Consider the following 25,788-nt stretch of genomic DNA (forward strand, 5'->3'; position numbering starts at 1 on the left):
AAATATTGAGGGGTCTGAAGCCCCTTCTGCCCCCTATAGTTGGCATCCCTGCCAGAATGAGACGTACAAGGCGCCGTTGCATCTTAGGGGCTCCACTCTGGATTTGTGTAGCCTTTTCTTCTCCCGAAGATGTCACGCAAGGCAGCAGAGGTTCTCCACACTGACTTCCATGTACATGATGCACATGGTCTCAAACAGCTGCTCGTCACCCACCCTACATTTTCAGGTGTGCCCTTCAAAACAAAACTCCTTGGGTTTTGTGCGAAGAGGCCCTTCGGTTGGTTCCCAAGGGAAGAGCTTGTTTGGCTCCTTCGTTGCCATTCCGTTGGAAAGAGGCGTTCTTCCTTTGGGGGCTCAGGATTCATGCATAGTTATCACTTCTAGGCCCCCGTCTGCAGCGGATTAGAGCATCTGCACACTTGAGGGATAAAGAAACGGCTGGTCTTAATCCCCCCCACCGACATTATTTTTCTCTCTGCTCTTAAAATGTGCTAGATCTCGACGGGTTCAGCCAACTGAGTTACCAAGACAACCTCTCTTATCATGAAGATGACCACCTATCCCTCGACTCCAGAACGGCGTCGGAGAGCAGGGGCTCTGGGCAGCCCAAAGACCCCGGGGTGGAGGTCAGCGCGACGCCCAGCCTCAGCCGGCAAGAGACGGAAGGGAGCTTGGAAATGGAGACGGCTTTTAGCAACCAAGGATTCGAAGGGAACGACGCCACGGACAGCTCGTCGGCCTGGAGCCCGGAGGTAAGAAGAAAGCGGTTGTTCTTGCAGCATGGAGGTTGTTTCATTCCTTTCTCTAGGGCGGCTGCATTTCTGTTTACCACATTTAATGTCATGAAACGAGTTAATTAATGAAAGAGCGCTGTAATATTGGGATACCTCTCCTTTGTAGGAAACATCTTGTGCGCTCACAGCCTGGAAGGTTGTGGGTGTTAAGTCCATTTGGTATGAATGGATAATGTGTAGTTGCGGTTATGGAAAGCCCATATAGAAGATATCTGAAGGCAGACCTGTACAGTGGACGCTCAGGTTGCAAACGTGATCTGTGCAGGATGCACGTTCGCAACCCACAGCATTTGCAACCCGTAGTGGCGCGTCTGCGCATGTGCAGGTTGTGATTCGGCGTTTCTGCGCATGCGCAAAGCACATGTTCAACTGCCGAAACCCGGAAGTAACCCGTTCCGGTACTTCCGGGTTTCGGCAGGTCCGAAACCCAAAAAAACGCAACCTGAAGCATCTGTAACCCGAGGGATGACTGTACACTGATGTTTTATTCTGCTTTTCTATTTGTTGGAAGCTGCCCAGAGTGGCTGGGGCAACGTAGTCAGATGGAGGAGGTACTAATAATAATAATAATAATAATAATAATAATAATAATAATAATAATAAATACCCCACCCATCAGACTGGGTTGCCCCAGCCACTCTGGGCGGCTTCCAACATATATAAAAACATAGTAAAACTTTGAACATTAATAAACTTCTCTATACAGGGCTGCCTTCAGATAACTCCTAAAGGTGGTGGTGGTGGTTGTTAATATGGAATGCTTTTCGACTACTATTATTATTTATCTAGCACCACCAATGTGTGTGGTGGCAAAGCCATAGCTCAACGGTACCTGCTTTGAATGCCCAAGGCATTGGGTTCAATTCCTGGCACCTCCAGGAAAGATGCCAGGGCCAGGAGACACTTTATGCTCACTCACACTTCCATTTGCCCTGCAATTTCTTCCGTTTGGTCCATGACTTCTTGGCAGGGGTTCTAGAAGACTTTCTTTTGCCCCACTGCTTTCCCCGGAAAGACCTGAGGTTTACCGCTGTATTGGAACGAGAGTCGATCTGCAGAACACCCAATTGACATTTGCTCTGATTCAGCCGTAAACAGTGAATGGGACAGAAAGAAAACCCTCTCGGGTCAGCCCTTCCTGTCTGAAACCTTGGAAAGGCCCTGCCAGTCAGTGTAGGTCGATGGGCCCATCGTCTGACCTTATATATAAGGCAGCTGCAAACCCCGCCTGCTCTGCCCCCGAGAATGTGGCGTCCATCACTTCGATTCATGCAGTCCCTCTTACACAGGCATAGGCAAACTTGGCCCTCCAGATGTTTTGAGACTACAGTTCCCACCATCCCTGGCCACTGGTCCTGTTAGCTAGGGATGATGGGAGTTGTAGTCCCAAAACAGGCCGAGTTTGCCTGCTCTGACAGAACACGTTTGCCTGCCAGAATCCTTTTCCAGATAAGGATGTTGTGGCAATCGCTACAGCAATAGCAATTGCTGAAGGGGATTGGGAAACGAGGGCTTTCAAGGCTTTATAAAATTCTGCAGCTGCACATACTTCTCGTCTCCCCTCCACATGCTTGACAGCTATTATTGAAATACGTCAGTTTGCAGTTTTTTTAAATAAAAAATCAACATAAAATCTTTCCGGCAGATTCAGATTACCAAGCAAAAGTATGGTCTTCTGTACATAATGCTAAGCCCATGGTTATCATTAACCAAAGTTAACAAACCACAGTTATAACGGCGGCACTTGGCAGATGGCTACTTAGAATTTGGTTTGTTCCCTACAAGCCGGGAATATCTGCTTTTCCCTAGTGGCTCTGTAGGTTTGAGTCATTGATGGCTACTTAGCCATAGTTAAGGCACTTGATAGTCCAGCACCCCCTAGTGGCTGGAAATTCTGCCCCCTCTGAATGCCACCCTGGTAGCAAGATGGCTGATCAGATATCTTTATGTCCTGTCCTCAGCTCTTCCTCCTCCTCCTCTTCCTTCTAAGTTGATAGACTTTTTCTTGTACCTGCAGCACCCGGAAGCAGTCTGATATGTTTCAGATCCACTCTGTTTCATTCCAGTTCAATCTGTTACAGTGGTACCTCGCAAGACGAATGCCTCGCAAGACAAAAAACTCGCTAGACGAAAGGTTTTTCTGTTTTCGAGTTGCCTCGCAAGACGAATTTCCCTATGGGCTTGCTTCGCAAGACGAAAACGTCTCGCGACTTTGTTTCCTTTGTCTAAATAATAATTCGCAAGACGAAAAATTCGCTAGACGACAAAACTTGCGGAACGAATTAATTTCGTCTTGCGGGGCACCACTGTATTCGGGTCTGAATATACCTTGTTAAATCTCAAGTTCTGTTTTCCCCTCATTGACAATAACAGGGAATCTAAAACAGCTGCAACTTCGTCCTTTATTACTTAAGTGGATGAAATTTGCAGGCAAAGGAGCACCTGCCATTTTGTGTGTGTCAGATTCACCCAGAGGTCTTTGTGCAGAAAAATATATACCCTCCTTAACTTTTGTTAGTGCCTACCACAGTTGATGAACGTTGCAGGCCTGGTTGCCCTTTCTGAGGGGATGAAGCCTACAAACAGTTTTGAAAGATGAGCGCAGCAGTTCTCCTGCAAGGGCTCGTGTTACAATTTCAAAACAGAAAAATAAAGATCCACGTTTCCTCCTCTCTTTTTTTTTTTTTGCAAGGGGACATGGGGCCTCCCACCTGTCGGCATTTCTCTGTGGCTTTTCAAGTCTTCCTGTGCTTCCCCTGTAAAACCAGTGTCAGAGATTAAAAAGAGGAACACGGGGAGACTTGCCAAGCACTCTTTGAAGTAGCCTCCACCCCTTCCTTTAAAGGAGCCTGTTTCAAAGGGTGCTTTTGGCTTTGCTTGCAAAATATTCCTCCTTTTCTCCCTTCCCCTTCATTTGAAAGAGGAGGGGATTTCTCCAGTCCTCTGCCTTTGCTTGAGATTAGGAAATTAGAAGGTAAGGAGGAGACATGCAAAGACCTTTGCAAGTCTCCCCCTTCCGTTTTCAATCCTCACCCTCTCACGGATCTGCTCCCATCTCTCAGCTGTGCTCATCAGTCAATGAGCAGAGATTGAATCCTGCTGCCTAGGCGGCAGGATTCTCTTCCCACAATTCGTTATGAATTATAAGATGCAGAGGTAGATGTGTGTGTGTTTAACCAGCTTACTTGTACTCAAATCTTACAATACTTGTCTGTTTATTTATTGCTATATATCCCACCTTTTCCTCCAAGGAGCTTGGTAGCATACATGGTCCTTCCCCTCCTCATCTAATCCCCACAACATCCCTGTAAAGTAGGTCAGGCTGAGAGGCCGTGGCTGGCCTAAGATCACCCAGTGAGCTTCATGACTGAGCGGGGATTTGAACGCTCCCACGACGGGGTGAGCTCCCGTTGCTCGGTCCCTGCTCCTGCCCACCTAGCAGTTTGAAAGCACGTCAAAGTGCAAGTAGATAAATAGGTACCAGTCCGGTGGGAAGGTAAACGGTGGTTCCATGCGCTGCTCTCGTTCACCAGAAGCAGCTTAGTCATGCTGGCCACATGACCCGGAAGCTGTCTGCGGACAAACGCCAGCTCCCTCTGCCAGTAAAGCGAGATGAGCGCTGCAACCCCAGAGTCGTCCATGACTGAACTTAACAGTCAGGGGTCCATTTACCTTTACCTTTTACCTCCCAGGTCCCAATTCAACGTTCTAACCACTACACCACACTACTTCACCACCCAGCCTTTTTTTAAAAAGAAAGGTTTGCCGTAGGTTTAAGTGCTGTGTATAGTCCTGGCTTGTAAACTAGGATTCAACTGTGGGTTGCAGCCTTGATTTGTAAGTAGCGCTTAAACCAGTTCCCTGGTTTGGATGTTGCCGGAATCTGCAATTTTAACAAACCAAGAAGACGAGCCACGGGGAGAGCCCTGAAGCTTGTCGCTTGTTCCATCACTAGCACACAATGGTGTGTTGGGCTAAACAAGAAGCAGCGAAGTTGTATGTGCCTGGATTTCATTCAGCCTCCTCTGAGTAGCTTGTCTGGCGGCATTGTGGGGCTGAGATAAAAGGCTGCCTCTGCTATTCTTATATTCTAAAAATATTCCCGGTATCTTAAAACTCCATTCAAACATCCACTTATTTGGATTTTTAAATTTTTTATTTTAAAAGAACCCTTCGCTTTTGATGGTGGAACCACAAAAACCATTTCAGGGCCATTCCCGAAATTGCTTGCTTTGTCAGATGGATATTGCATTTCCCCTTTTCCTTTATTTGCTTATTTTTTTCTTCCACCACACGTATATAAATTCAGTTGTTGTATTGGGAGTGGATTGCAGTGAAGGACGTATTCAGCTAAATCTAATGCTGATGACATCTTTCCGCCGGGCTCGAACGAAGAACATTGTTTGAGCTCGGAAGAGAGTTGTTCAGTCTGCACAGCCTTGGAAAATGAATGCGTTCAGCAAGCATTTCTAAGGAGCAGAATTATGAAACAGGATGGGAAGAATGCCAAGTTTTATGGTGCTCCAACCAGAAGAGGCAGGTATGTCAGGCACAGGTTGTCTGTTCCTTACATCGCAGGTAACTCTGGCCAGAAGGAAGGAGCTACTCAAAGCCAAAACCCAAATTCCTTAAGCCAATGAGTTACGTCGCTTTCAAACATGGCAAAATATTCACCCCCCATGTGATGGGGGATCATGGGGATTTAGAGGGAGTAAGAAGAGTCCGAAGAATTGATGCTTTTGAATTCTGGTGCTGGAGGAGACTCTTGAGAGTCCCATGAACTGCAAGAAGATCAAACCTCTCCATTCTGAAGGAAATCAGCCCTGAGTGCTCACTGGAAGGACAGATCCTGAAGCTGAGGCTCCAAGACTTTGGCCAGCTCATGAGAAGAGCAGACTCCCTGGAAAAGACCCTGATGTTGGGAAAGATGGAGGGCAGAGGACGAGATGGTTGGATAGTGTTCTCGAAGCTACCAGCATGAGTTTGACCAAACTGCGGGAGGCAGTGGAAGACAGGAGTGCCTGACGCGCTCTGGTCCATGGGGTCATGAAGAGTCGGACACGACTAAACGACTAAACAACTACAAGAAGAGTCCTGCTGGATGAGACCAAAGGTCTCTCTCCCCATCCCCCACCCCACCCCTGCAGGTCAACACAGACTGGTGGGCAGGACAAGTGCCCTGCCAAAGTCCTTTCTCAGTCCTCCCCAAGTGCCTAGGAAAATACTTGCTCTTGGGCCCTTGGGGTACTGCAGAAAAAGGGGTTTGGCCACCCCCCATGTTTTATGCTCGAAGAGCTTATACCCTTTAACATTCATCAGATGAAAATAGGGACGTTTCTTCTTCTTCTTTTTGTATACAGTGGTACCTCGGGTTACATACGCTTCAGGTTACATACGCTTCAGGATACAGACTCTGCTAACCCAGAAATAGTACCTTGGGCTAAGAACTTTGCTTCAGGATGAGAACAGAAAGAAGAAGAAGAAGTTTGGATTTGATATCCCGCCTTTCACTCCCTTTAAGGAGTCTAACATTCTCCTTTCCCTTCCTCCCCCACAACAAACACTCTGTGAGGTGAGTGGGGCTGAGAGACTTCAAAGAAGTGTGACTGGCCCAAGGTCACCCAGCAGCTGCAGGTGGAGGAGCGGAGACGCGAACCCGGTTCCCCAGATTACGAGACTACCGCTCTTAACCACTACACCACACTGTGCTGCAGCAGTGCGGCAGCAGCAGGAAGCCCCATTAGCTAAAGTGGTGCTTCAGGTTAAGAACAGTTTCAGGTTAAGAACGGCCTCTGGAACGAATTAAGTACTTAATCCGAGGTACCACTGTAATTTTTATTAAATTTTCTGCTTTGCATTTCAGAATATTCATTTCAACAACCTTAAAATATCAATGACTTCCCTTCTTCTCTTTCCATGGTTCATTTTGCATAACATAAGTCCCCGCATACAGTCGTACCTCGGAAGTTGAGCACCTTGCGAGTCGAACGTTTCTGCTCCTGAATGCCGCAAACCTGGAACTGTGTGTTCTGGTTTGCAAACATTCTGTTGGAACCTGAACGTCCAACGCAGATTCCGTGGGTTCCGATTGGCTGCAGCAGAACCCTCAGCGCTGGACCTCAAGTGTTTGGGCTGAATGATGGGGGTGGAGATGCTCCTTCAGGTATACTGGGCCGAGGCCGTTTAGGGCTTTAAAGGGCAGCACCAACACTTTGAATTGTGCTCGGAAATGTACTGGGAGCCCATGCAGATCTCTCAGGACCGGTGTTATGTGGTCCCGGCGGCCGCTCCCAGTCACCAGTCTAGCTGCCGCATTCTGGATTAATTGCAGTTTCCGGGTCACCTTCAAAGGTAGCCCCACATAGAGTGCATTGCAGTAGTCCAAGTGGGAGATAACTAGAGCATGCACCACTCTGGGGAGACAGTCTGCGGGCAGATAGGGTCTCAGCCTGCGTACCAGGTGGAGTTGGTAGACAGCTGCCCTGGACACAGAATTGACCTGCGCCTCCATGGACAGCTGTGAGTCCAAAATGACTCCCAGGCTGCGCACCTGGTCCTTCAGGGGCACAGTTACCCCATTCAGGACCAGGTAGAGGCCATGGGATGCTCCCTCGCTTCCACAGCTGCTCGGGACAGGTGCCAGCTCACCCACCTCCCCGAACTCTTGGTAGTGGCACTGGCAGGGGAAATAGGGACATTCTGGGATCAACTCAGAAGCCAGGATGGCTTTTGTAATTCCAGGGCTGTTCCTGGAAAATAGGGACACTTGGAAGGTGTGAGAGCTCTGAGCTTGCAAAACCCTTAGTGCATCCCTTCCCAAACACCCGACGGCCAGCTGGCAATCAAGGCAACGTGCAAACAATTAAAACAGCGATCAGCAGCAGGAAAACATCAAGATGATTTAAAACAAATCAAGGTTAAAAAGCATCAGTGGAAACAAAAGCCGTTAAGCTTGGGTAGGCTTGCTCTAGTCCTTGAATGTCCTGTTCTTTTCAGCGCGTGCTCATGTTTAAATAGAAAGGAGGGGTCTCTATAGCAACTCTTTCTAGTCTGAGATTAAAGAGCACCTTTGAACAGGAAACACATGCGCCCAGGAAGCTGAACACCTGACTGTCTCTCTGTCTCTCTCTCTCTCTCTCCCCTCCCACCCTGGTTTTGTTTCATCAAAATAAATGTTCTGCAAGAAAATAAGTAAATGTTCTGCAGGAAGGGTTTGCCTGCAAGACTCACTGGAAAATACAAAAAAAACTATGGCTCGATTTCACATTTAGCGAGAAGATGCTCATGTGCAGAGGTGAGGAGGTGGAAAGCATTTGTGTTGTTACAAAAGTTGGTGCCCCCACTCTCTACAAGATTTCTTGGGGACCCAGGCACTCATCCAGGGTCTGTGTTCCTTTGGTGAATTAAGACATGGCAGAGACTGTCTTCGCTTTAAGAAATATGGTTCATTCACCTGTTGACACCTTCAGTCTGTATGGAGGGAGTCTTACAGTATGGTCATTTCAAGATGGGCTTGTACCCCACAGCAGTTCAGACCTAGGGTCCATGGCATCTCATGCCAGCCAGCCTTCAGCCAACCTGCCCAAGATGGATCCTAGTCTCTCTCCCCTTCTTCTTCCCAGCACACCTTGCTAAAAAAACCTCTCTTTTCCTGTCACCCCAGGTCAATGAGGGAGGACATTTCTCTTGCATTGCCAATGGCCCTCTATTTTTTCTTGATGGCCTTAGCTTGACCGGGTCATTTTGCACAGGCTAGCTGAGGAATTCCTCTGCAGTTTTTTATTTCTCCCTTCATGCCACAAATAATCAAAATCCTCCCATTTATTAATTTCTAGGGTTTAGGGAGTAATCGTCCCCCCAAAAAAGAATCTACAACAGTATTTATGCTTTGGTTTTGTTAGCCTGAAGGCGTAAGAAAGATGTTTGCAGCACAGTTGGCTAGGAATTAGGCCAGCCTCCCACACTGTAATTTTCATGGCACAATACACTTCTGTATTGTACAAATGTGTTGAAGGAGAAATTATCGCAGGTTGAAGCACCTACAGAAGGCCATGGGTTCAAGGTGCCAGAAAAAGCTCACCAATATTCATGCTACTTTTTTTTTTTTTTTTGCAGCAGTAGTGATGGCTTTTATATGCCTGTTGTCTTTGTCCATGGAGTTTTCTTGGCAGGGATACTGGAGTGGCTTGCCGGTTCCTCCTCCAGGTGGATCACGTTTGGTCAAAACTCTCCACTATGACCTGTCCATCTTAGGTGCCCTGCTCGGCATAGTTCATAGCTTCTCTGAGTTATTCAAGCCCTTTCGCCACGGCAAGACAGTGATCCATGAAGGGGATCATGGCCACTGGTCCCATCACCTCCTGGCAAATAGAAGGGGAAGAAATGGAGGCAGTGAGAGATTTTACCTTCTTGGGCTCCATGATCACTGTAGATGGTGACAGCAGCCACAAAATTAAAAGATGCCTGCTTCTTGGGAGAAAAGCAATGACAAACCTAGACAGCATCTTAAAAAGCAGAGACATCACCTTGCCAACAAAGGTCCGTATAGTAAAAGCCATGGTTTTCCCAGTAGTGATGTATGGAAGTGAGAGTTGGACCATAAAGAAGGCTGATCGCCGAAGAATTTATGCTTTTGAATTCTGGTCCTGGAGGAGACTATTGAGAGTCCCATGGACTGCAAGAAAATCATGGAGCTACAGCAATTCCTATTGCCATACATCTTGCCTCCGAATATTCGTTCACAACAAAGCAAGGCAAAGTGTTGTTGCCATTGCAAAGTGTAAATTGCAGCGAGGCTTACAGAGAACCACAGAGCACAAAAATAACTGTTATTATATTGAAGAACACTCTAAGCAGCTGACAGCAGGCGGGCTTAAAGTCCTGTATCAAAGATCTTCCTCGGCTGAAAGCCGCTTGAAAATGCATTAAGGCCCCGGTTGCAGTTTTCACAGCTGGGAGGACTTCGGAGCTGTTTACTCCTCCAAAGAAATTACTTGATCCCAGAATTTTAATACCACCACAAGGGTCCAGACTTCCAGGCAGGAATCCCAAGAGGGGAAAGTACTGTTGTTGCACTTAAGTCCTGTTTGCAAGCTTCCCGTGGATGTCTAGTTACAGACCCCCCAAGTGTCCCTATTTTCCAGGGGCAGTCCCGGATTTACAGACTCTGTCCAAGTTTCTGATCTGATCCTGGAATTTCCTGCTTTTCCATAGAATGTCCCAGAGTGGCTGGGGCAACCCAGTCAGATGGGTGGGGTGCAAACAAACAAACAAACAAACAAACAAACAAACAAACAAACAATAATTGAAATTGTCACTTTGCATTTCTTAGTGCAGAAAGTATTGATCTGATGTGTAGAGATCTTTCCTATTCTAATTAATTCAAGAGGGTTCTGGAAGCTTCTCTGTGTGAAAGAAACAAGCAGAAGGTTCGTGATGTTTGGGTTATTCCTTCCGAGAAGCTGGTTTAAACTAGTTCTCTTATCTCTTCTGTCAAGGTCATGCTGACTATAAAAGTAAGGCCAGAAGGAGCCTGGTTTTCACTTTTCTCTTTCTATCTCTTTTCCTTCTGGTATGGTGTTCTGTACATAGTATGCTTACTGTTAAGGTTTAGCTAAGTTATTGTAAGGTAAGGTTAAGTTATTGTAAGTTTAAGTTAAGTCTGCTGCAACTGGATTTCTTACGGGCAGTGCCAATCCTGATTGTATTGGATTTGTGACCATTATGCTCATTTGCCTTCAGTAGCAGTAAAGCTCTGCTGGATGAAATATTAATTGGCTCTGGTCTATTTTTTGGGAATCCTGCAACATGTTTAAGTTTTTACTCTGCTGACTATCCATTGGAATCTACTCTGGATCAATACTGAGTAGAATTCCATGGCAGAAATGTTTGACAGTATGTTAGGATGTCCCTATTTTCATCAGGGGGATGCGGCTGGCGCTGTGGGTTAAACCACAGAGCTTAGGACTTGCCGATCAGAAGGTCAGAGGTTTGAATCCCCGCGACGGGGTGAGCTCCCGTTGCTCGGTCCCTGCTCCTGCCAACCTAGCAGTTCGAAAGCACATCAAAGTGCAAGTAGATAAATAGGTACCGCTCCGGCGGGAAGGTAAACGGCGTTTCCGTGCGCTGCTCTGGTTCACCAGAAGTGGCTTAGTCATGCTGGCCACATGACCCGGAAGCTGTACGCCGGCTCCCTTGGCCAGTAAAGCGAGATGAGCGCCGCAACCCCAGAGTCCGCCACGACTGGACCTAATGGTCAGGGGTCCCTTTACCTTTATTTTCATCAGAGAAATGTTGGAGGGTATGGAGTTATGAGACCCCTGAGCCAAGGAGATAAGTAACTATACAACCTTTAGGAGACATCTGAAGGCAGCTCTGTATAGGAAAGTTTATTAATGTTCAATGTTTTATTACGTTTTTATATATGTGTTGGAAGCCGCCCAGAGTGGCTGGGGCAACCCAGACAGATGGGCAGGTTGTTGTTGTTGTTGTTGTTGTTGTTGTTATTGCAACAGGACATCCCTATTTTCATAGGGGAAATGATGGATGGTACAGTCATACCTTGGGATGAATACGCTTCAGCTTAAACATTTTCAGGTTGCGCTCCGCGGTGACCCGGAAATAACGGAACACGTTACTTCCAGGTTTCGCCGCTCGCACAGACGCTCAAAATGATGTTACGCGCATGCGCGGAAGCGGCAAAACGTGACCCGCGCACGTGCAGACACAGGTTGCGTTCACTACAGGATGCGAACGGGGCTCTGGAATGGATCCCGTTTGCATCCAGAGGTACCACTGTATATAGTTGGCCACAGTGAGAACTGCAGAACTTTTCTTACGCTATGTCTTTTTAACCCAAATTTCCAGCTTGATGTTTTTATTCTGTTTAATATTCCGTTAGGAGAAGCCCAAAGTGGCTGGGGAAACTCAGCCAGATGGGTGGGGTATAAATAATAAATTATTATAATATTAAGGTAAAGATAAAGGGACCTCTGACTATTAGGTCCAGTCGTGACCAACTCTGGGGTTGCGGTGCTCATCTCGCTTTATTGGTGAAGGGGGCCAGCGTTTGTCCGCAGACAGCTTCTGGGTCATGTGGCCAGCATGACTAAGCCACTTCTGGCGAAACCAGAGCAGTGCACGGAAACGGCGTCTACCTTCCCGCCGGAGGGGTACCTATTTATCTACTTGCACTTTGACGTGCTTTCGAACTGCTAGGTTGGCAGGAGCAGGGACCGAGCAACAGGAGCTCACCCCGTCACAGGGATTCGAACCGTGACCTTCTGATCAGCAAGTCCTAGGCTATGTGGTTTAACCCACAGCGCCACCCGCATCCCTATTATAATATTAATATTACTTCTTCTTTTTTACCCCCATTATATATCTCCTCCGCAGGATCACGAAGGAGCGAGTGCCCTTCCGGCTCCGCCAAGCAGCCGCGTGCCAATTTCCAAGTGCGGCGACCTGGACGTCCTCTTTGAGTACAAGCCCTCGAGTCAAAAGCTGCTGGTGACGGTTCTGGAGGCGAAGGAGATTCCCGACAAGGACCGCAGCGGAGCCAGCTCCTGGCAGGTGCACGTGGTCCTGATGCCCAGCAAGAAGCAGAGAGGGAAGACCAGCGTCCAGCGAGGCCCCAGCCCCGGGTTCAAGGACAAGGTGACCTTCAGCAAGTTGGCGCCGGAGGAGCTGAGCAGCTACGCCCTCCGGTTCCGCCTCTACTCCGTGCGCAAAATGATCAAGGAGAGGATGATGGGGGAGCATCTGTTTTACCTCAGCCACCTGAACCAGGAAGGGGAAATGAAGGTCACGCTAGTTCTGGAGCCCAGGAGCAACTTGTGTGTAGGTTTTTAGGCTGGAAGAAGCCACCTAACGCTGTCTCCTCCCCCATAAACACATTTTAATTATTTTTTTTAACATATCTTTTCCAACAGTCATTTAACATAACTTCTTATCTTATACAATATTTCCGACTTCCGTCCACAACCTCTGAAGATTTTCCGTTCTTTATCACTTATTCTGCATTTCTTAATTTCTCTGTTACTTTTAATTGTCATTAACTAATAATTCTCTTCATAGTCTTCATAGTTTTAAAAGCTGGTAAGTCTTTTGTTTGCCATAAATCCTCACACGCTGATCCAAAAGTCCTCCTCGGGTGGCAGACGCCATATTTCTCAGTTCCGATGAAATAAAATCTAGGCGTTTGCTCATTAATTTTCCCAGACAAGTTGCACCATAAATTAGTCTTTCCAGAGAAGAATTGCCAAGTCGAACTTAGAATACAAACATGATAACAGAGTAATGGCTCGCCTCCCCCTATGACTGTTAATCTCGCAACATAGTCTGTCTCATAATGGCGGGTCCCGATTTAACAAAAAACGGTCCGCAGTAGTGGCATACATAAATAACCTTTTCTGACACCTGGGAATTTCAGTCTGAATTATCTCCAACAGAAAGGACTCTGGGTTTTTTGGGAAAGCACTTTTAAACATTTTTTGCAATTCATTATGGATCATTTCCCAATACAGTCATACCTCGGGTTACAGACGCTTCAGGTTGTGTTTTTTTGGGTTATGGATGCGCCGAAACCTGGAAGTAGCGAAATGGGTTACTTCCGGGTTTTGGCGGTCACGCATGCGCAGAAGTGCTAAATCGTGCTTTGCGCATGCGCAGAAGCGCCGAATCACAACTGGTGCGTGCGTATACACACAGGGCACTACGGGTTGTGAATGCTGCGGGTTGTGAATGTGCTTCCCACACAGATCACGTTCGCAACCCAAGCATCCGCTGTACTCTTTTACCCTTTTACCCTTTTACAAGTCCACTACATATGAAAGAACGTTCCCTCCACCTCCTGGTTAACGCTTACTCTCTGCTCTCCATCCCCAACAGAGCGGAGGTTCCCAGATGAGTCTCTCGGCCATCTCTCACAGCGACAGTGCTTCTTCGACCCAGTCCCTGTCACACGGAGGGGTTCCAGAACTGCTGGTGGGCCTATCCTACAATGCCACGACGGGGCGGCTGTCTGTCGAAATGATCAAAGGCAGCCACTTCCGGAACCTGGCTATTAACAGGCCGCCTGGTATGTAAAAGCATTTTGTTTTGTTTTTGTAGCCAGCATGCAGAATCTCCTAGCTTAGCAGATGTGGCTGGGCTTGAATTCAGAAGCTTGCGGTCAGGGGCAGAGGGGCTGCGATCTAGTTGCCTGTTATGTACTGAGTTGAATAGGATCCAAAATGCAGCAGTCTGATTGGTCCTAGAACAATAGGATCCAGAATGCAGCAGTCTGATTGGTCCGCAGGAGCCACCCAATCCGGTTCCAGGTGGAAGTGAATCCGCAATCTGATTTGCCTACAGGAGAATCCCAGAATTAACCAATCACGTGGCACCCATTGTGTAAATAATGTATATAAAGCAGACGTTTTGGGGAAACTTCCATTCCTTGCTACTATGAGCTGAATAAAGAGCATGAAATCCCCACTCCCTCTGAGTATATTTCATTGCCCATGGCATTTTATATAGAAAGGAGGGGTCTAAATAAAGCTGGAGATATTTCTCCAGACAGTGGAAGACAATTTCAAAGAGAGATTGGTGCTTGAGGGCGTGTTCACACATCCCCGCTCACACCTAGAAATGTCTAAGGATTCCGATTTAAACAGAAACGGGCTGGATATTATGTGGTTTTTTCCATGTCTGGGACAGAAATCAATCTAGCAAATACAACCGGCATTCCACGGCGGCCGTCAGTCTGCAAACAATACGTAATTAATTACGCCACTCCCCCTCAATTTGAATTGCATTTCCATTGAGTTGAAATGAACGGGGTGGAATAATGTTTTGAGGACGTGACTTTGCTAACTGTGAAAGTCACAAAGTTTTGCCACAAAGGACAGCAAGGCAAATAACAGAGTTTTGGGCGGAAGATGAACTGCAGCGGAATGGAAACAGCGGGACAGAAAACAACGCCTTCTTGTGCAGGTTTATTGTGTTGCCTGAAAAAAAAAATACTTGTTTTATTGGAGGCAGCGACACCTGTTTGATTGGAGGCAGCAACAGGGCAAAATAAATAGGTGTCACTCATGGGAAGCGATGCTTCCTAGAGCATCAGAAATGTATTGCATAAGACGCTGCTTTTCAGAGAAGGTTTCCTGGTGACATAGGAGGAGCGTAGCAAACAAGGGCGGGTTGTCCTGCCGCAACACTGATAGTGAAATGATTTAACAACTCTCGTCAGCTGAGCTTTGGCCTCCGCCCTGCAAAGCAAATTCCATGTCCTCCATTTATTTTATGGTTTGTTTGGTTTTTGCTTGAGCCAATCACATCCTGTAGGAGTCGAAAGCATCAGTAGCACTTGGAGACACCCTTTTGTGTCTTATTAACAAGCTGTGGGCTTAGAGCTGAACCCCAGTCAATGGTTCCTGCTGGTGAGAATTGAGCTTTGTCGTGCTGACTTGCAGAACTTCTGACTGCAGCTTTCAAGGCCCCTTATTCCTTGGGAAGCACCATTAATTGTGTTAATGATCCATATGGCTGGATCATAGAATCATGGAACTATAGAGTTGGAAGGGACCCTGAGGGTCATCTAGTCCAACCCCCTGCAATGCAGAAATCTCAACTGAAGCATCCATGGCAGATGTTTAGTCAGAATCCCCTTGTGGCGATCACACAGGGTCCCTGGACGTTTCACCGTCTATTGATCCCTATGCCACCACTTTATTTCTCGCTGCCACCACCCAGGCCCTACCTGGTACAATACTGAGTCCAGTCAGGGTTCAATTGGAACATAAACTTCTGTTTATTTATTGCAGTTTAACAAGCGTGTGGTTTCATAAACGGTATCGGTCCATTACATTCACGGGGTGCCTATCCAGACCTATAACTTCCGCTACCTGCTCTCACTCACTAAGCCACCTCTCAGATATTTACTTGTGGTTCGAGGACCCGTACCCCGTGCAGTGGAATGAAACACAAGGACACGTGATATAAGGTTAATGGGCAAGAAAAGGCCACAACTTTATTGATTACAGCAAGTGAAAAGGTATTGGCTTAGGCATTGGATTACGTCAGCTGACTCCACCCCCTCAGAAAGGGGTGAGTCAGAAACAAGGTGGGTTTATTCACCAGTAGGTGGAGCCTGTTGATGCTAATCCAACTATAGGCTCTCCCCTGATGTCACCGAGGGTCGTGCCATGGCCTCCCGCCAAGCAGGCATCGGACAGAATACACGACCGCCAGATTCCTTTAACGGAATACCCAAAAATTGAAGGCATAGGCGATGGCCACACCTAGCCCTTCGACACCACAACACATTATTCCAATGCCTAACCGCCACCCGAGCCCACCGTTGTTCCGGGACACAAGGCAGCAATCTAATCCAAATCTCTTTTTATGTGCCACGACAAGTCCACACTTCTTCTGCTAACAAGGCCATTTCCCCCTAATTGAAGGATAAGGATGTCAGGAGGGCCAAACACGGCAACTCTCCCTCTCAGCAATGGCATAAGCTCTTCCCAACGCATGCCTCGTCTCAAAAACCTTCCCTTTGCCCCTCCCAGAGCTGGTTTTATAGTCCCACTGACTCCACCCCCCTGGGTTCTGATTGGGTAACCTGTTTAACTATTTCACCTCCAGCATTCTCATATGTTAACGTCACACCTCTTTCTTGCAACTTGAAGCCATGGGTTCGAGTCCTACCCTCCAGGGCAGAAGAAAACCAGCTCGCTCCATCTTCCATGTGGCAGCCCTTGAGATATATGGAGATGGATCTCATATCTCCTCACGGTCTCCTCTTTTCCAAGTTAAGCTCCCTCAACAGTTCCCAGACCCTTGATCATCTTGGCCACCTCCTATGCATTTTCATAGAGTTGGGCAGCAAATTATTTTACATGTTCTTGTTTTCCTTCTGACCTGAAATGGGAACAGTATGTACATATTTTAAATAAACAAGTAATGTCAAGGTGCCGTAAATGGTCCCCCCTATTTGATCCCCACAACAACCCTGTGAGGTAGGTTAGGCTGAGAAACAATGACCAGCCCAAGCTAATAATAATAATAATAATAATAATAATAATAATAATAATAATAATAATAATTTTATACCCCGCTCATCTGGTTTCCCTAGCAACTCTGGGCGGCTCCCAACAGAATATTAAAAACACAATTAAACATCAAACATTAAAAACTTCCCTAAACAGGGCTGCCCTCAGATGTCTTCTAAAAGTCAGATACAGTGGTACCTCTGGTTGCGAACAGGATCCATTCTGGAGGCCCGTTCGCAACATGAAAAGCCCGCAACCTGAAGTGCCGTATCTGCGCAGGTGTGCAGCGTGATTTGGCGATTGTGCACATGCGTGAGGCATGATTTAGCGCTACTTCGCATGCGTGAACAGTGAAACCCGGAAGTAACCCTTTCCGGTACTTCTGGGTCGCTGTGGGACACAACCTGAAAAAATATAACATGATGCAAACGTAACAAGAGGTATGACTGTAGTTGTTTATTTCCTGGACATCTGGTGGAAGGGCGTTCCAGAAGGAGGGTGCCACTACTGAGAAGGCCCTGTGCCTGGGTCCCTGTAATTTCAATTCTTGCAGTGAGGGAACCGCCAGAAGGCCCTCAGAGGTGGACCTCAGTGTCCGGGCAGAACGATGGGGGTGGAGATGCTCCTTCAGGTATACTGGGCCGAGGCTGTTTAGGGCTTTAAAGGTCAGCACCAACACTTTGAATTGTGCTCGGAAACGTACTAGGAGCCAATGTAGGTCTTTCAGTGTTATATGGTCTTGGCGGCCACTTAGTGGGGATTTGAACGCTGATCTCCCAGGTCCATGTTTGACACAAGAGGACTGAACAGCCAGATAACTAGCAAGGACTGGTGTGTGATAGTGTGTGCAGTGATGGGGTCCAACCCTTGTATCTTAAAGGCGGCACACTGAGCGCATCTTTCCTGGGAAGAGTTAACCTGATAACTCTAATGCCAGGAAAAAAGCTACAATAAATAAAATACTAAAAGAGAACTCTAAAAGAGATCACTCTCTCGTTTCCCAAATCGCTTTGTGTCTTGTCTATTTAGATTTTTACGTCACTGAAAGAAACACACCCCGCCGCTTAGGTTTACATAAAGGTAAAGGTAAAGGTACCCCTGCCCGTACGGGCCAGTCTTGACAGACTCTGGGGTTGTGCGCCCATCTCACTCAAGAGGCCGGGGGCCAGCGCTGTCCGGAGACACTTCCGGGTCACGTGGCCAGCGTGACAAAGCTGCATCTGGCGAGCCAGCGCAGCACACGGAACGCCGTTTACCTTCCCGCCAGTAAGCGGTCCCTATTTATCTACTTGCACCCGGAGGTGCTTTCGAACTGCTAGGTTGGCAGGCGCTGGGACCGAACAACGGGAGCGCACCCCGCCGCGGGGATTCGAACCGCCGACCTTTCGATCGGCAAGCCCTAGGCGCTGAGGCTTTTAGCCACAGCGCCACCCGCGTCCCTAGGTTTACATAAAATAGTATAAAACATTCATTTTGAAAGCAATAAAAGCAGACTTTTAAAAAGCATCTGAATAAAAAAATATAACAATATTCAAACAAACATACGTAATAGAATTACATGTCTGGGGGAGGCTCGCCTGTATGTTTCCCAAATGCACTCAGGTACGCTGATGTGTTCATCCTAGAACTTGTAGCAAAATGTCCGAAGGCTGTTCATTCAAAACATGCACAGAAAAACAGACACACAAACACTGATGACAGCAGCAGTGACAGAAGAGGAAGCTGCCTGGAGAGGAACTCCTTGCTTCTGAGTCGTATACAAGTGTTTTCGCGCCAGAAGCGAGACATTGCACCTTGTTTCTCAGGCGCAGAGGTGTGGAAAAGAGCGCGTCACAAAGAGAAAGAGGCGGGATGCTCTCAGGGGAAGATTGAGGGTTGCCATTCCAGTTGTACTCAGCTAAATTGCACGCAGAGCAGACCTAACGAGAGCTAGGTTCGTTAATTTCAACACATTCGCACTGGGCTGTTGATGTTTGTCCATGATATTCAGGTTAGGGCTTAGGGCCCTTGTATTTACAGGACCGCCTCTCCTGGTCTGCCCCGCAGAGGACCTTAAGGTCCATGAAGAACCATAGTTTAGAGGTCCCGGGCCCTAAGGAAGTCAGACTATTCTCCACCTGGGCCAGGGACTTTTCAGTGATGGCTCCGACCTGGTGGAATGCTCTGTCCCATGAGACCAGGGCCCTTCAGGATTTAACCTCCTTCCTGTAAGACAGAGCTATTCCGCCTGGCCTTAATTTGAATTCAGCCTGATCTTTTATTTCCCTTCCCTCCCCTCCCCCTCCCCTTTTATGAAGATCACCTGCTCTGAGACCCCACAGCTAATTCTCTCCTGGCCTCCTTGCTGGCCCAAGTAGGACTCATTCAGCCAGCTAGCCCTGGGGATTATCTAATGCTTCTTAGATGGATTTCCCCTAAATTGATTTCTGAACTTTGAATTTTATTGTTATTCATGTTTTTATATTGTATTTTATGCTGCTTTTACAATTAAGTGTTTTAAATTTGTTGTTAGCTGCCCTCAGCCCTGTTTTTGAACCGGGAAGGGTGGGGTATAAATAAAAAATTAGTAGTAGTAGTAGTATTGTGGCCATTCTTCCTGGTTAAAAAGTGGCTGTTTATCTCCAAAACAGACCTGAGGGGTAGCTTCAAAACAGAGATAAGCCACAAACCTAGTGCTTACATTTTTTCCCATTAGAATAGACTAGACTAGAATAGAGGGTCCCGAGGGTCATCTAGCCCAACCCCGTTCAATTCTGGAATCTCAGCTAAAGCATCCATGACAGATGGCCATCTAACCTCTGCTGAAAAACCTCCAAGTCCACCATCATATCATCATATCATATATTATCATATCATACCTGCATTGTGGGGGGTTGGAATAGATGACCCTCGGGTCCCTTCCAGCTCTTAAGATTCTATAAATTACATATTTAGAAACAATAACCCAGGGGTAGGCAACCTAAGGCCCGGGGGCCAGATCGCCTTCTAAATCCGGCCCGCGGACGGTCTGGGAATCAGCGTGTTTTTACATGAGTACAATGCGTGCTTTTATTTAAAATGTATCTCAGGGTTATTTGTGGGGCATAGGAATTTGTTCATCCCCCCAAAAAAAAATATAGTCCGGCCCCCCACAAGGTCTGAGGGACGGTGGACCGGCCCTCTGCTGAAAAAGGTAAATAGTAAATTGAAGGAGTTGATTTTAGTAGAAAGATGATTTTGGAGAGCTGTTACAAGGTGATACATTGAAATTCAGTTAGGGGGGATTTGTGGAAGTCAGTTAACAATGAAAGATAAATTGGGTTTAACAAGTAATATGTGTTTATATTTTTGTTTCTTTTTAGTACTGTAATGTGTTTTCTTTTGTGTGTTTTTATGTTATATTTGTTATAAATGTGGAAAATCAATTGAAATTTTTTGGAAAAAAAGTGAAAAAGGTTGCTGACCCCTGCAATAACCTGTCCCTTCCCCCTTTCTTCGCATGTCCATTTTTGTCCCGCAGACACTTACGGAAAGCTCTGCCTCCTCAACTCCGTTGGCCAGGAGATGTCCCGCTGCAAGACGTCGCTCCGCCGGGGGCAGCCGAATCCCGTCTACAAAGAGACTTTCGTCTTCCAGGTTGCCTTGTTCCAGCTGTCGGACGTCACGCTGATGATCTCCGTCTACAACCGCCGCAGCATCAAGCGCAAGGAGATGATCGGCTGGCTCTCCATGGGGCAGAACAGTAGCGGGGAGGAAGAGCTGAGCCACTGGCAGGAGATGAAGGAATGCAAGGCTCAGCAGGTGTGCCGGTGGCACACTCTCCTGGAATCCTGAGGGGAATCCTAAGGGGAAGAGCCTCCGAGGTCCTGGCATGGCGGTTGTCTCCACCCAAGGCTCAGAAGGTTAAGCCAACCCTTCCCAGTGTCCGAAACACAAAGGACTGCCAAGTTCCTGTTATGAACTGGACTTCTGCACTCTTCCCTTCCCCAAAAGGTCTCTCAAAACTACAGCCACGCCATTGGCAAAGGCAGAGCAGGATTGGCACTCGGATCCGGCCCCTCAGAGAAGTAGGCCAGGGCTGATGAACCTTTTCCACTCCCGGGGCCTCATTCTGCTCTTGGCAACCTCCTGAGGGCCGCATGCGACTGTTGAGCAGGGCCAGAGGCAGAATTGGAGGGTGGGGGCAATGGGAGGCGAACGTTACATTTGTCCAGTAGGCTGAATTTCTAGACACCCACAGCACACAGTCCTTGTCCACACCAGCAAGAGACGTTTTTAGGGTTGAAAGGATGCGTTCCGGCCAGGGCATTGAGTTTTGAGGACCAGATTGCAAGGCCTGGGGGGCTGCGTTCAGTCCCTGAGATTCCCCGCTTCCAAACGAGGCTTTCTTTGTCTTTGGCGATGCCATCATGTAGCCAAATCTGATTGGTTGGCCAGTGGAAGGGGGTCTGTAAACAGCAGCAAGTTGTCATGCAAGAAGTATGCTTTGAGGGTACAGTTTTTCTCTTCAAAACCCTCCCATCCCCTTTTTCCATGCCAAAAATAATGTTTGCCGGGGAACATTTGGCTCAGCTCCAATTTGCTTATACGATGGCAGTCGCTGAGATGACGTTCGGAAGAGGCTGCTTGGCAAAGAATGGAAAGAATGAATGGTTCCGACGGGAATGTTTGGTAGAAGCCATGGAAGGGGGAAGACAGTATCTAGAAGGCTGGCCGGCAGCACTGTAGTGTAGGATAGTCAGAGAAACTGGGCATAAAAGCTGGTCTGGCCATGATAGACCCTGCTCAAGTCTTCCTTTTTAATTTCTCAGCCTCCTCCAAGTGTGGTCCTTCCGTTTTCTAAACTGAGCATGGCCTATGTGCTTTTGCTGAGCCACACCTATAACTCAGCCCAAGCAGCCACAGTCAATGATCAGAGATGATGGGATGGCAATCCAACAATACTTAGAGGGCCACAAATGCAGAATTCCCAGTATAAGCCCATGAGGGCTAGAAAATATGTTTTAATAAGTTGAGGTACAAAGCTGCACACAGAAAAACTTCTGGCAAAGCTTGGCTTGTGCACTCAGAACATGGAGGGTGTGTGGATGGTGTCATTTGTATGGTTTAGCTAATAGATGAAGAAGAAGAGGAAGAGTTTGGATTTGATATCCCGCCTTTCGCTCCCTTTAAGAAGTCTCAAAGCGGCTAACAATCTCCTTTCCCTTCCTCCCCCACAACAAACACTCTGTGAGGTGAGTGGGGCTGAGAGACTTCAAAGAAGTGTGACTGGCCCAAGGTCACCCAGCAGCTGCATGTGGAGGAGCGGAGACGTGAACCCGGTTCCCCAGATAACGAGACTACTTCGTTCCTGGAGTTCGTTGAATCTGAGTAGAGAGTCAGGAGTTCCCTCTCTGGGAGCAGAGACTGCAAAGATTTTGTCTAGCTTCTAGACTGGTGCGTCCTCTACACCACCCATGAGGAAAGGAGAATCATCTGAAAGAAGCGGGACCTGAATGTGCAGTACATCGGGTCAGGACTCAATAGAACACCAATTAAGCCCCCCCCCCCCCCAATGCTGAAATCAATCCCAGCCTTGGGAACCAGGGCCCAGGAAAAACCAGCACAGACAAAAATGACCTCCTTTAAGCATCAGGGACCAGTAAGTGAAGCAAGCTCCTTCAGTGCATGGCCATCTTTTGGGGATGCTTTAGCTAGGATTCCTGCATTGTCGGGGTTGGACTAGATGACCCCTGGGTTCCCTTCCAACCCTTACAATTCTATGATTCTGTGACACAGCCAGTGGAGGGTCCCAAGAACCAGATACACTGTTGTCATAAAGCAAGCATGCATATTCCTTCGGAACATAGGAGCCAACTCCTAGGGGCCGAGGGGGCTTTGGCCCCCCAATAAAATATTTGAGGGGCCCCCCAAATTTGGTGGGCATTGCCATTCAAATGCTTTGTATGCACCATCTCATGTGATTGATTATGCAGGGCAGAGATCCCCCCCCCCAGTATTTTATTCAAGTTGGCTGCCCTGCTTAGGAACAAATATAGGCAGGTTTTAGGGACTGATCAACCAAAACTCATGTTTTTGTTTTCCTTACCACCTTTTTATTTCAAAGGACTACGGGGGGATTGCAAGATTTGTCTGAAATTATGCAGATGATGTCATTGGTCTAGCACTGCATATTACTCATCTATTCTTTTTTTAAAAGACAACAACAACCTGGGGTTTTATTTTCTATTCTGGAGACAAAACATCGTTTGCTGCAACTGCAGGCTTGGAAAGGGGTTGAGGGACGACAATGAGTTGAAGCAGGTGGGCCAACAGATCACCTTTGGGAGAGCTGTAGATCCCCGCCCCCACCATTTAAACTTCCAAGTGCCTGTAGGCTGTGATCAAACTTGGATATGTGCCAAGAATAGCAGTGGATCCAAAATGAGCAAAGAACTCCTCCATTGGTAGTTGGGGAGATGCAAAACCTTTCAGCAGCTCCCCACTCTCCACAATGTTCAAATGGTTGTGTGAGAATGTGATGCACCGATTGATGGATGCCGCAATTATAAGGAGGCGGCTTGTGTTGTCTGTCTTCAGACCTCTGTGTTTTCTTTCTTTGCCAAATCCACCAGTGGGAATTCCAGAACCAGGGCTGGATCCCAATTTTTTTTTTTTTATTGAGAGAGGGGCTTTGGCTGAAATCCATTCTGCAGCTCCTTAATTTCCGAGGCAAAAGGCCCAGTTATTCATTTGCCAGTGTATGCACACAGAGGTGGGCATTTCTGTGCAAAGGCTGAACACACACTCGCTTGCAGCACAAAACTTAACTTGTTTCTGAATCCAGAATTGTTCCCACTCGTCCTCAACAGGCTCCTTTCAATGCAGATTGATTCTGGATCCTGCCATCCACAATGATGAGTGTGGTTACTTGAGAACCAACTGAAAACCCTCTGCGTAGGGTCTCCATGCCTTTCCATCCCTGAACCTGCCCCAGGTGAACGAAGAAGGAAGTGGTGCTCACGATCTCAGTATATGGCTCTCACATATCACTGGGCAGGCTTGGATAGAAACACCAACACACTGAAGGGACTGCCTGCATAGGATTTCATCATTTTTTAAACAGACACACTTGCATGGTAATGCAGACACAATCTGCCACGAGCTTTTCATGTTGAAACCTGTTTCTCCAAAAACGCTGTCCAGAGATCAGGAAAAATATGCAGTAGTTCTAGATTGCGTGTGGAAGAAGAAAACAAGTACTTGATCTCCACTGAGTCTAGAATAAAATGTTGTGTGTGCACAGCCAAAAACGGGCACCTTGTACGCACCAATCTCACCTTGCTTGGGGGGGCGTTGCTACACACACAGGTGTTTCATAACTCCTGCACTCTATGTGTGATGAGTTGCCACTTGCCTGGGGTCGCTTCCGGACAACGTGTTTATGTAGCATTTATCTCAATTTGTTTGGACAGGCTTTCCAGGGAAGAAAGGGAGCGTTCATTCTGATTTGCTCGCTGGGAGGTTAGACATAGTCTTCCCAGGAAATGTCACATGTATTTGCAGGCATGTGCCCCTGTGTAGCCACAAGAAGGGTGCATCAGGCCTCTGGGGAGGAGCCCCACGATCCAGCAAACAGCCTATGAGCCCCATAGCCCTGTCTGATGTGTAGGGTGATTGCAGCAGGGGGTGGGATTTGGGGTGCTGCTTCCATGTCAGAGGTGGGGAACCTGCAGCCCATACATTTCAGCCTGCAAGGACGTTTTCCCCAAACCATGCCCATCTGCCCTGCACACCTGATGCTGCGTTTGAGATCAGGTGTGGGGCAGGCAGAGACCTGGCTGGATTGGCAAGTTCTCTGTGGGGGACACAATCCCTTCAGAAAGCAGCTTTGCTAGCCCTGTGGCCAGCGATTGAGAAGGGCTGGGCTTAAGGCTTCTCAAACTGGCTTGCAGGGCTGGGAAGAGATCACTGGAGCCGGAAAGGTTCCCTGCCCTTGTCCTCAGTCAGTAACTGGCCGGCTCTGCAAGAGCGTTCATCCCCGAAGTCCCTTATGCAGCGTGCCTGTTCCTAAGCATGGCAGTGAAATGGGTGCATGAGCATGGGGTCAACCCTCCATCCAGTCAAAGGAGCCCCTTTTTAGACTTGCTAAATGCAGAAGCACAGTTCATCAGAGTAGCTGATCGGTAAGAATCGGGATCAAAATCTTCAGGATAAATTAAGCACAGTTTATGGGCAATACCTAATTATTATTATTATTATTATTATTATTTGAAATCTATATAATCGTAGTTTTGTTCTTGCATCAGAATACCCTTGATTTAAATGTATGCATTGTTTTAGTTTTTACCGATAGAAACAAAATGTACACCTTGACCGTTTTCAGATACTTACTTTTGTGTGAGATGCATCTGAATGTGCAACATTAAACTTGCAACATTTCTCTTAACTGTCCTGTGCCAGTGTAGAGTGCTGTCTGCTTTACGGCACACACACACACACACACACACACACACACACACACACACGAGAAACCGCCCAAAGAGATGATGGGATGCAGAAGGGATGGATCTTATTGAAGCAGAGTTCAGAAACTACTTGCAATTGTTGATCCCAAGCAGCGAAATACTTCCTGTCTCCCTTTCCTGTGCAGTGAGAATTTCAAAGCAACAAAACAAAGTTAAAGGGGCTTGCAGGAGGTGGTTTGTGAGTTTAAGTTGTTGAGTTTAAGTTGTGGGTTATGAGGAACGGCTAAGGGAGCTGGGCATGTTTAGCCTGGAGAAGAGGAGGTTAAGGGGTGATATGATAGCCATGTTCAAATATATAAAAGGATGACATATAGAGGAGGGAGAAAGGTTGTTTTCTGCTGCTCCAGAGAAGCGGACACGGAGCAATGGATGCAAACTACAAGAAAGAAGATTCCACCTAAACATTAGGAAGAACTTCCTGACAGTAAGAGCTGTTCGACAGTGGAATTTGCTGCCAAGGAGTGTGGTAGAGTC

The 25,788-nt window shown here is 47.3% G+C and overlaps 1 protein-coding gene and 1 long non-coding RNA gene across 4 annotated transcripts in view; both read left to right on the plus strand.

Moving 5' to 3' along the window:
* SYT16 (synaptotagmin 16) overlaps window positions 1-20,641 on the plus strand; it is a 108,703-nt gene extending 88,062 nt beyond the window's left edge. For all 3 annotated transcript variants that reach the window (XM_028740747.2, XM_077922596.1, XM_077922574.1), the window contains 4 exons: window positions 496-752; window positions 12,189-12,632; window positions 13,683-13,872; window positions 20,328-20,641. In XM_028740747.2, coding sequence (XP_028596580.2) covers window positions 496-752; window positions 12,189-12,632; window positions 13,683-13,872; window positions 20,328-20,641 — 1,205 coding nt within the window. The remainder of the gene's footprint in view (window positions 1-495; window positions 753-12,188; window positions 12,633-13,682; window positions 13,873-20,327) is intronic.
* A 1,515-nt stretch (window positions 20,642-22,156) lies between these two features.
* LOC144326202 (uncharacterized) lies at window positions 22,157-25,235 on the plus strand. Its single transcript, XR_013391424.1, has 2 exons — window positions 22,157-24,720; window positions 24,772-25,235. It is a non-coding gene; the product is annotated as an uncharacterized LOC144326202 (long non-coding RNA).
* The last annotated feature ends 553 nt before the right edge of the window (window positions 25,236-25,788 follow it).

The sequence above is a fragment of the Podarcis muralis genome, chromosome 1, assembly GCF_964188315.1.
Source record: "Podarcis muralis chromosome 1, rPodMur119.hap1.1, whole genome shotgun sequence".
In the NCBI taxonomy this organism is placed as follows: Eukaryota; Metazoa; Chordata; class Lepidosauria; order Squamata; family Lacertidae; genus Podarcis; species Podarcis muralis.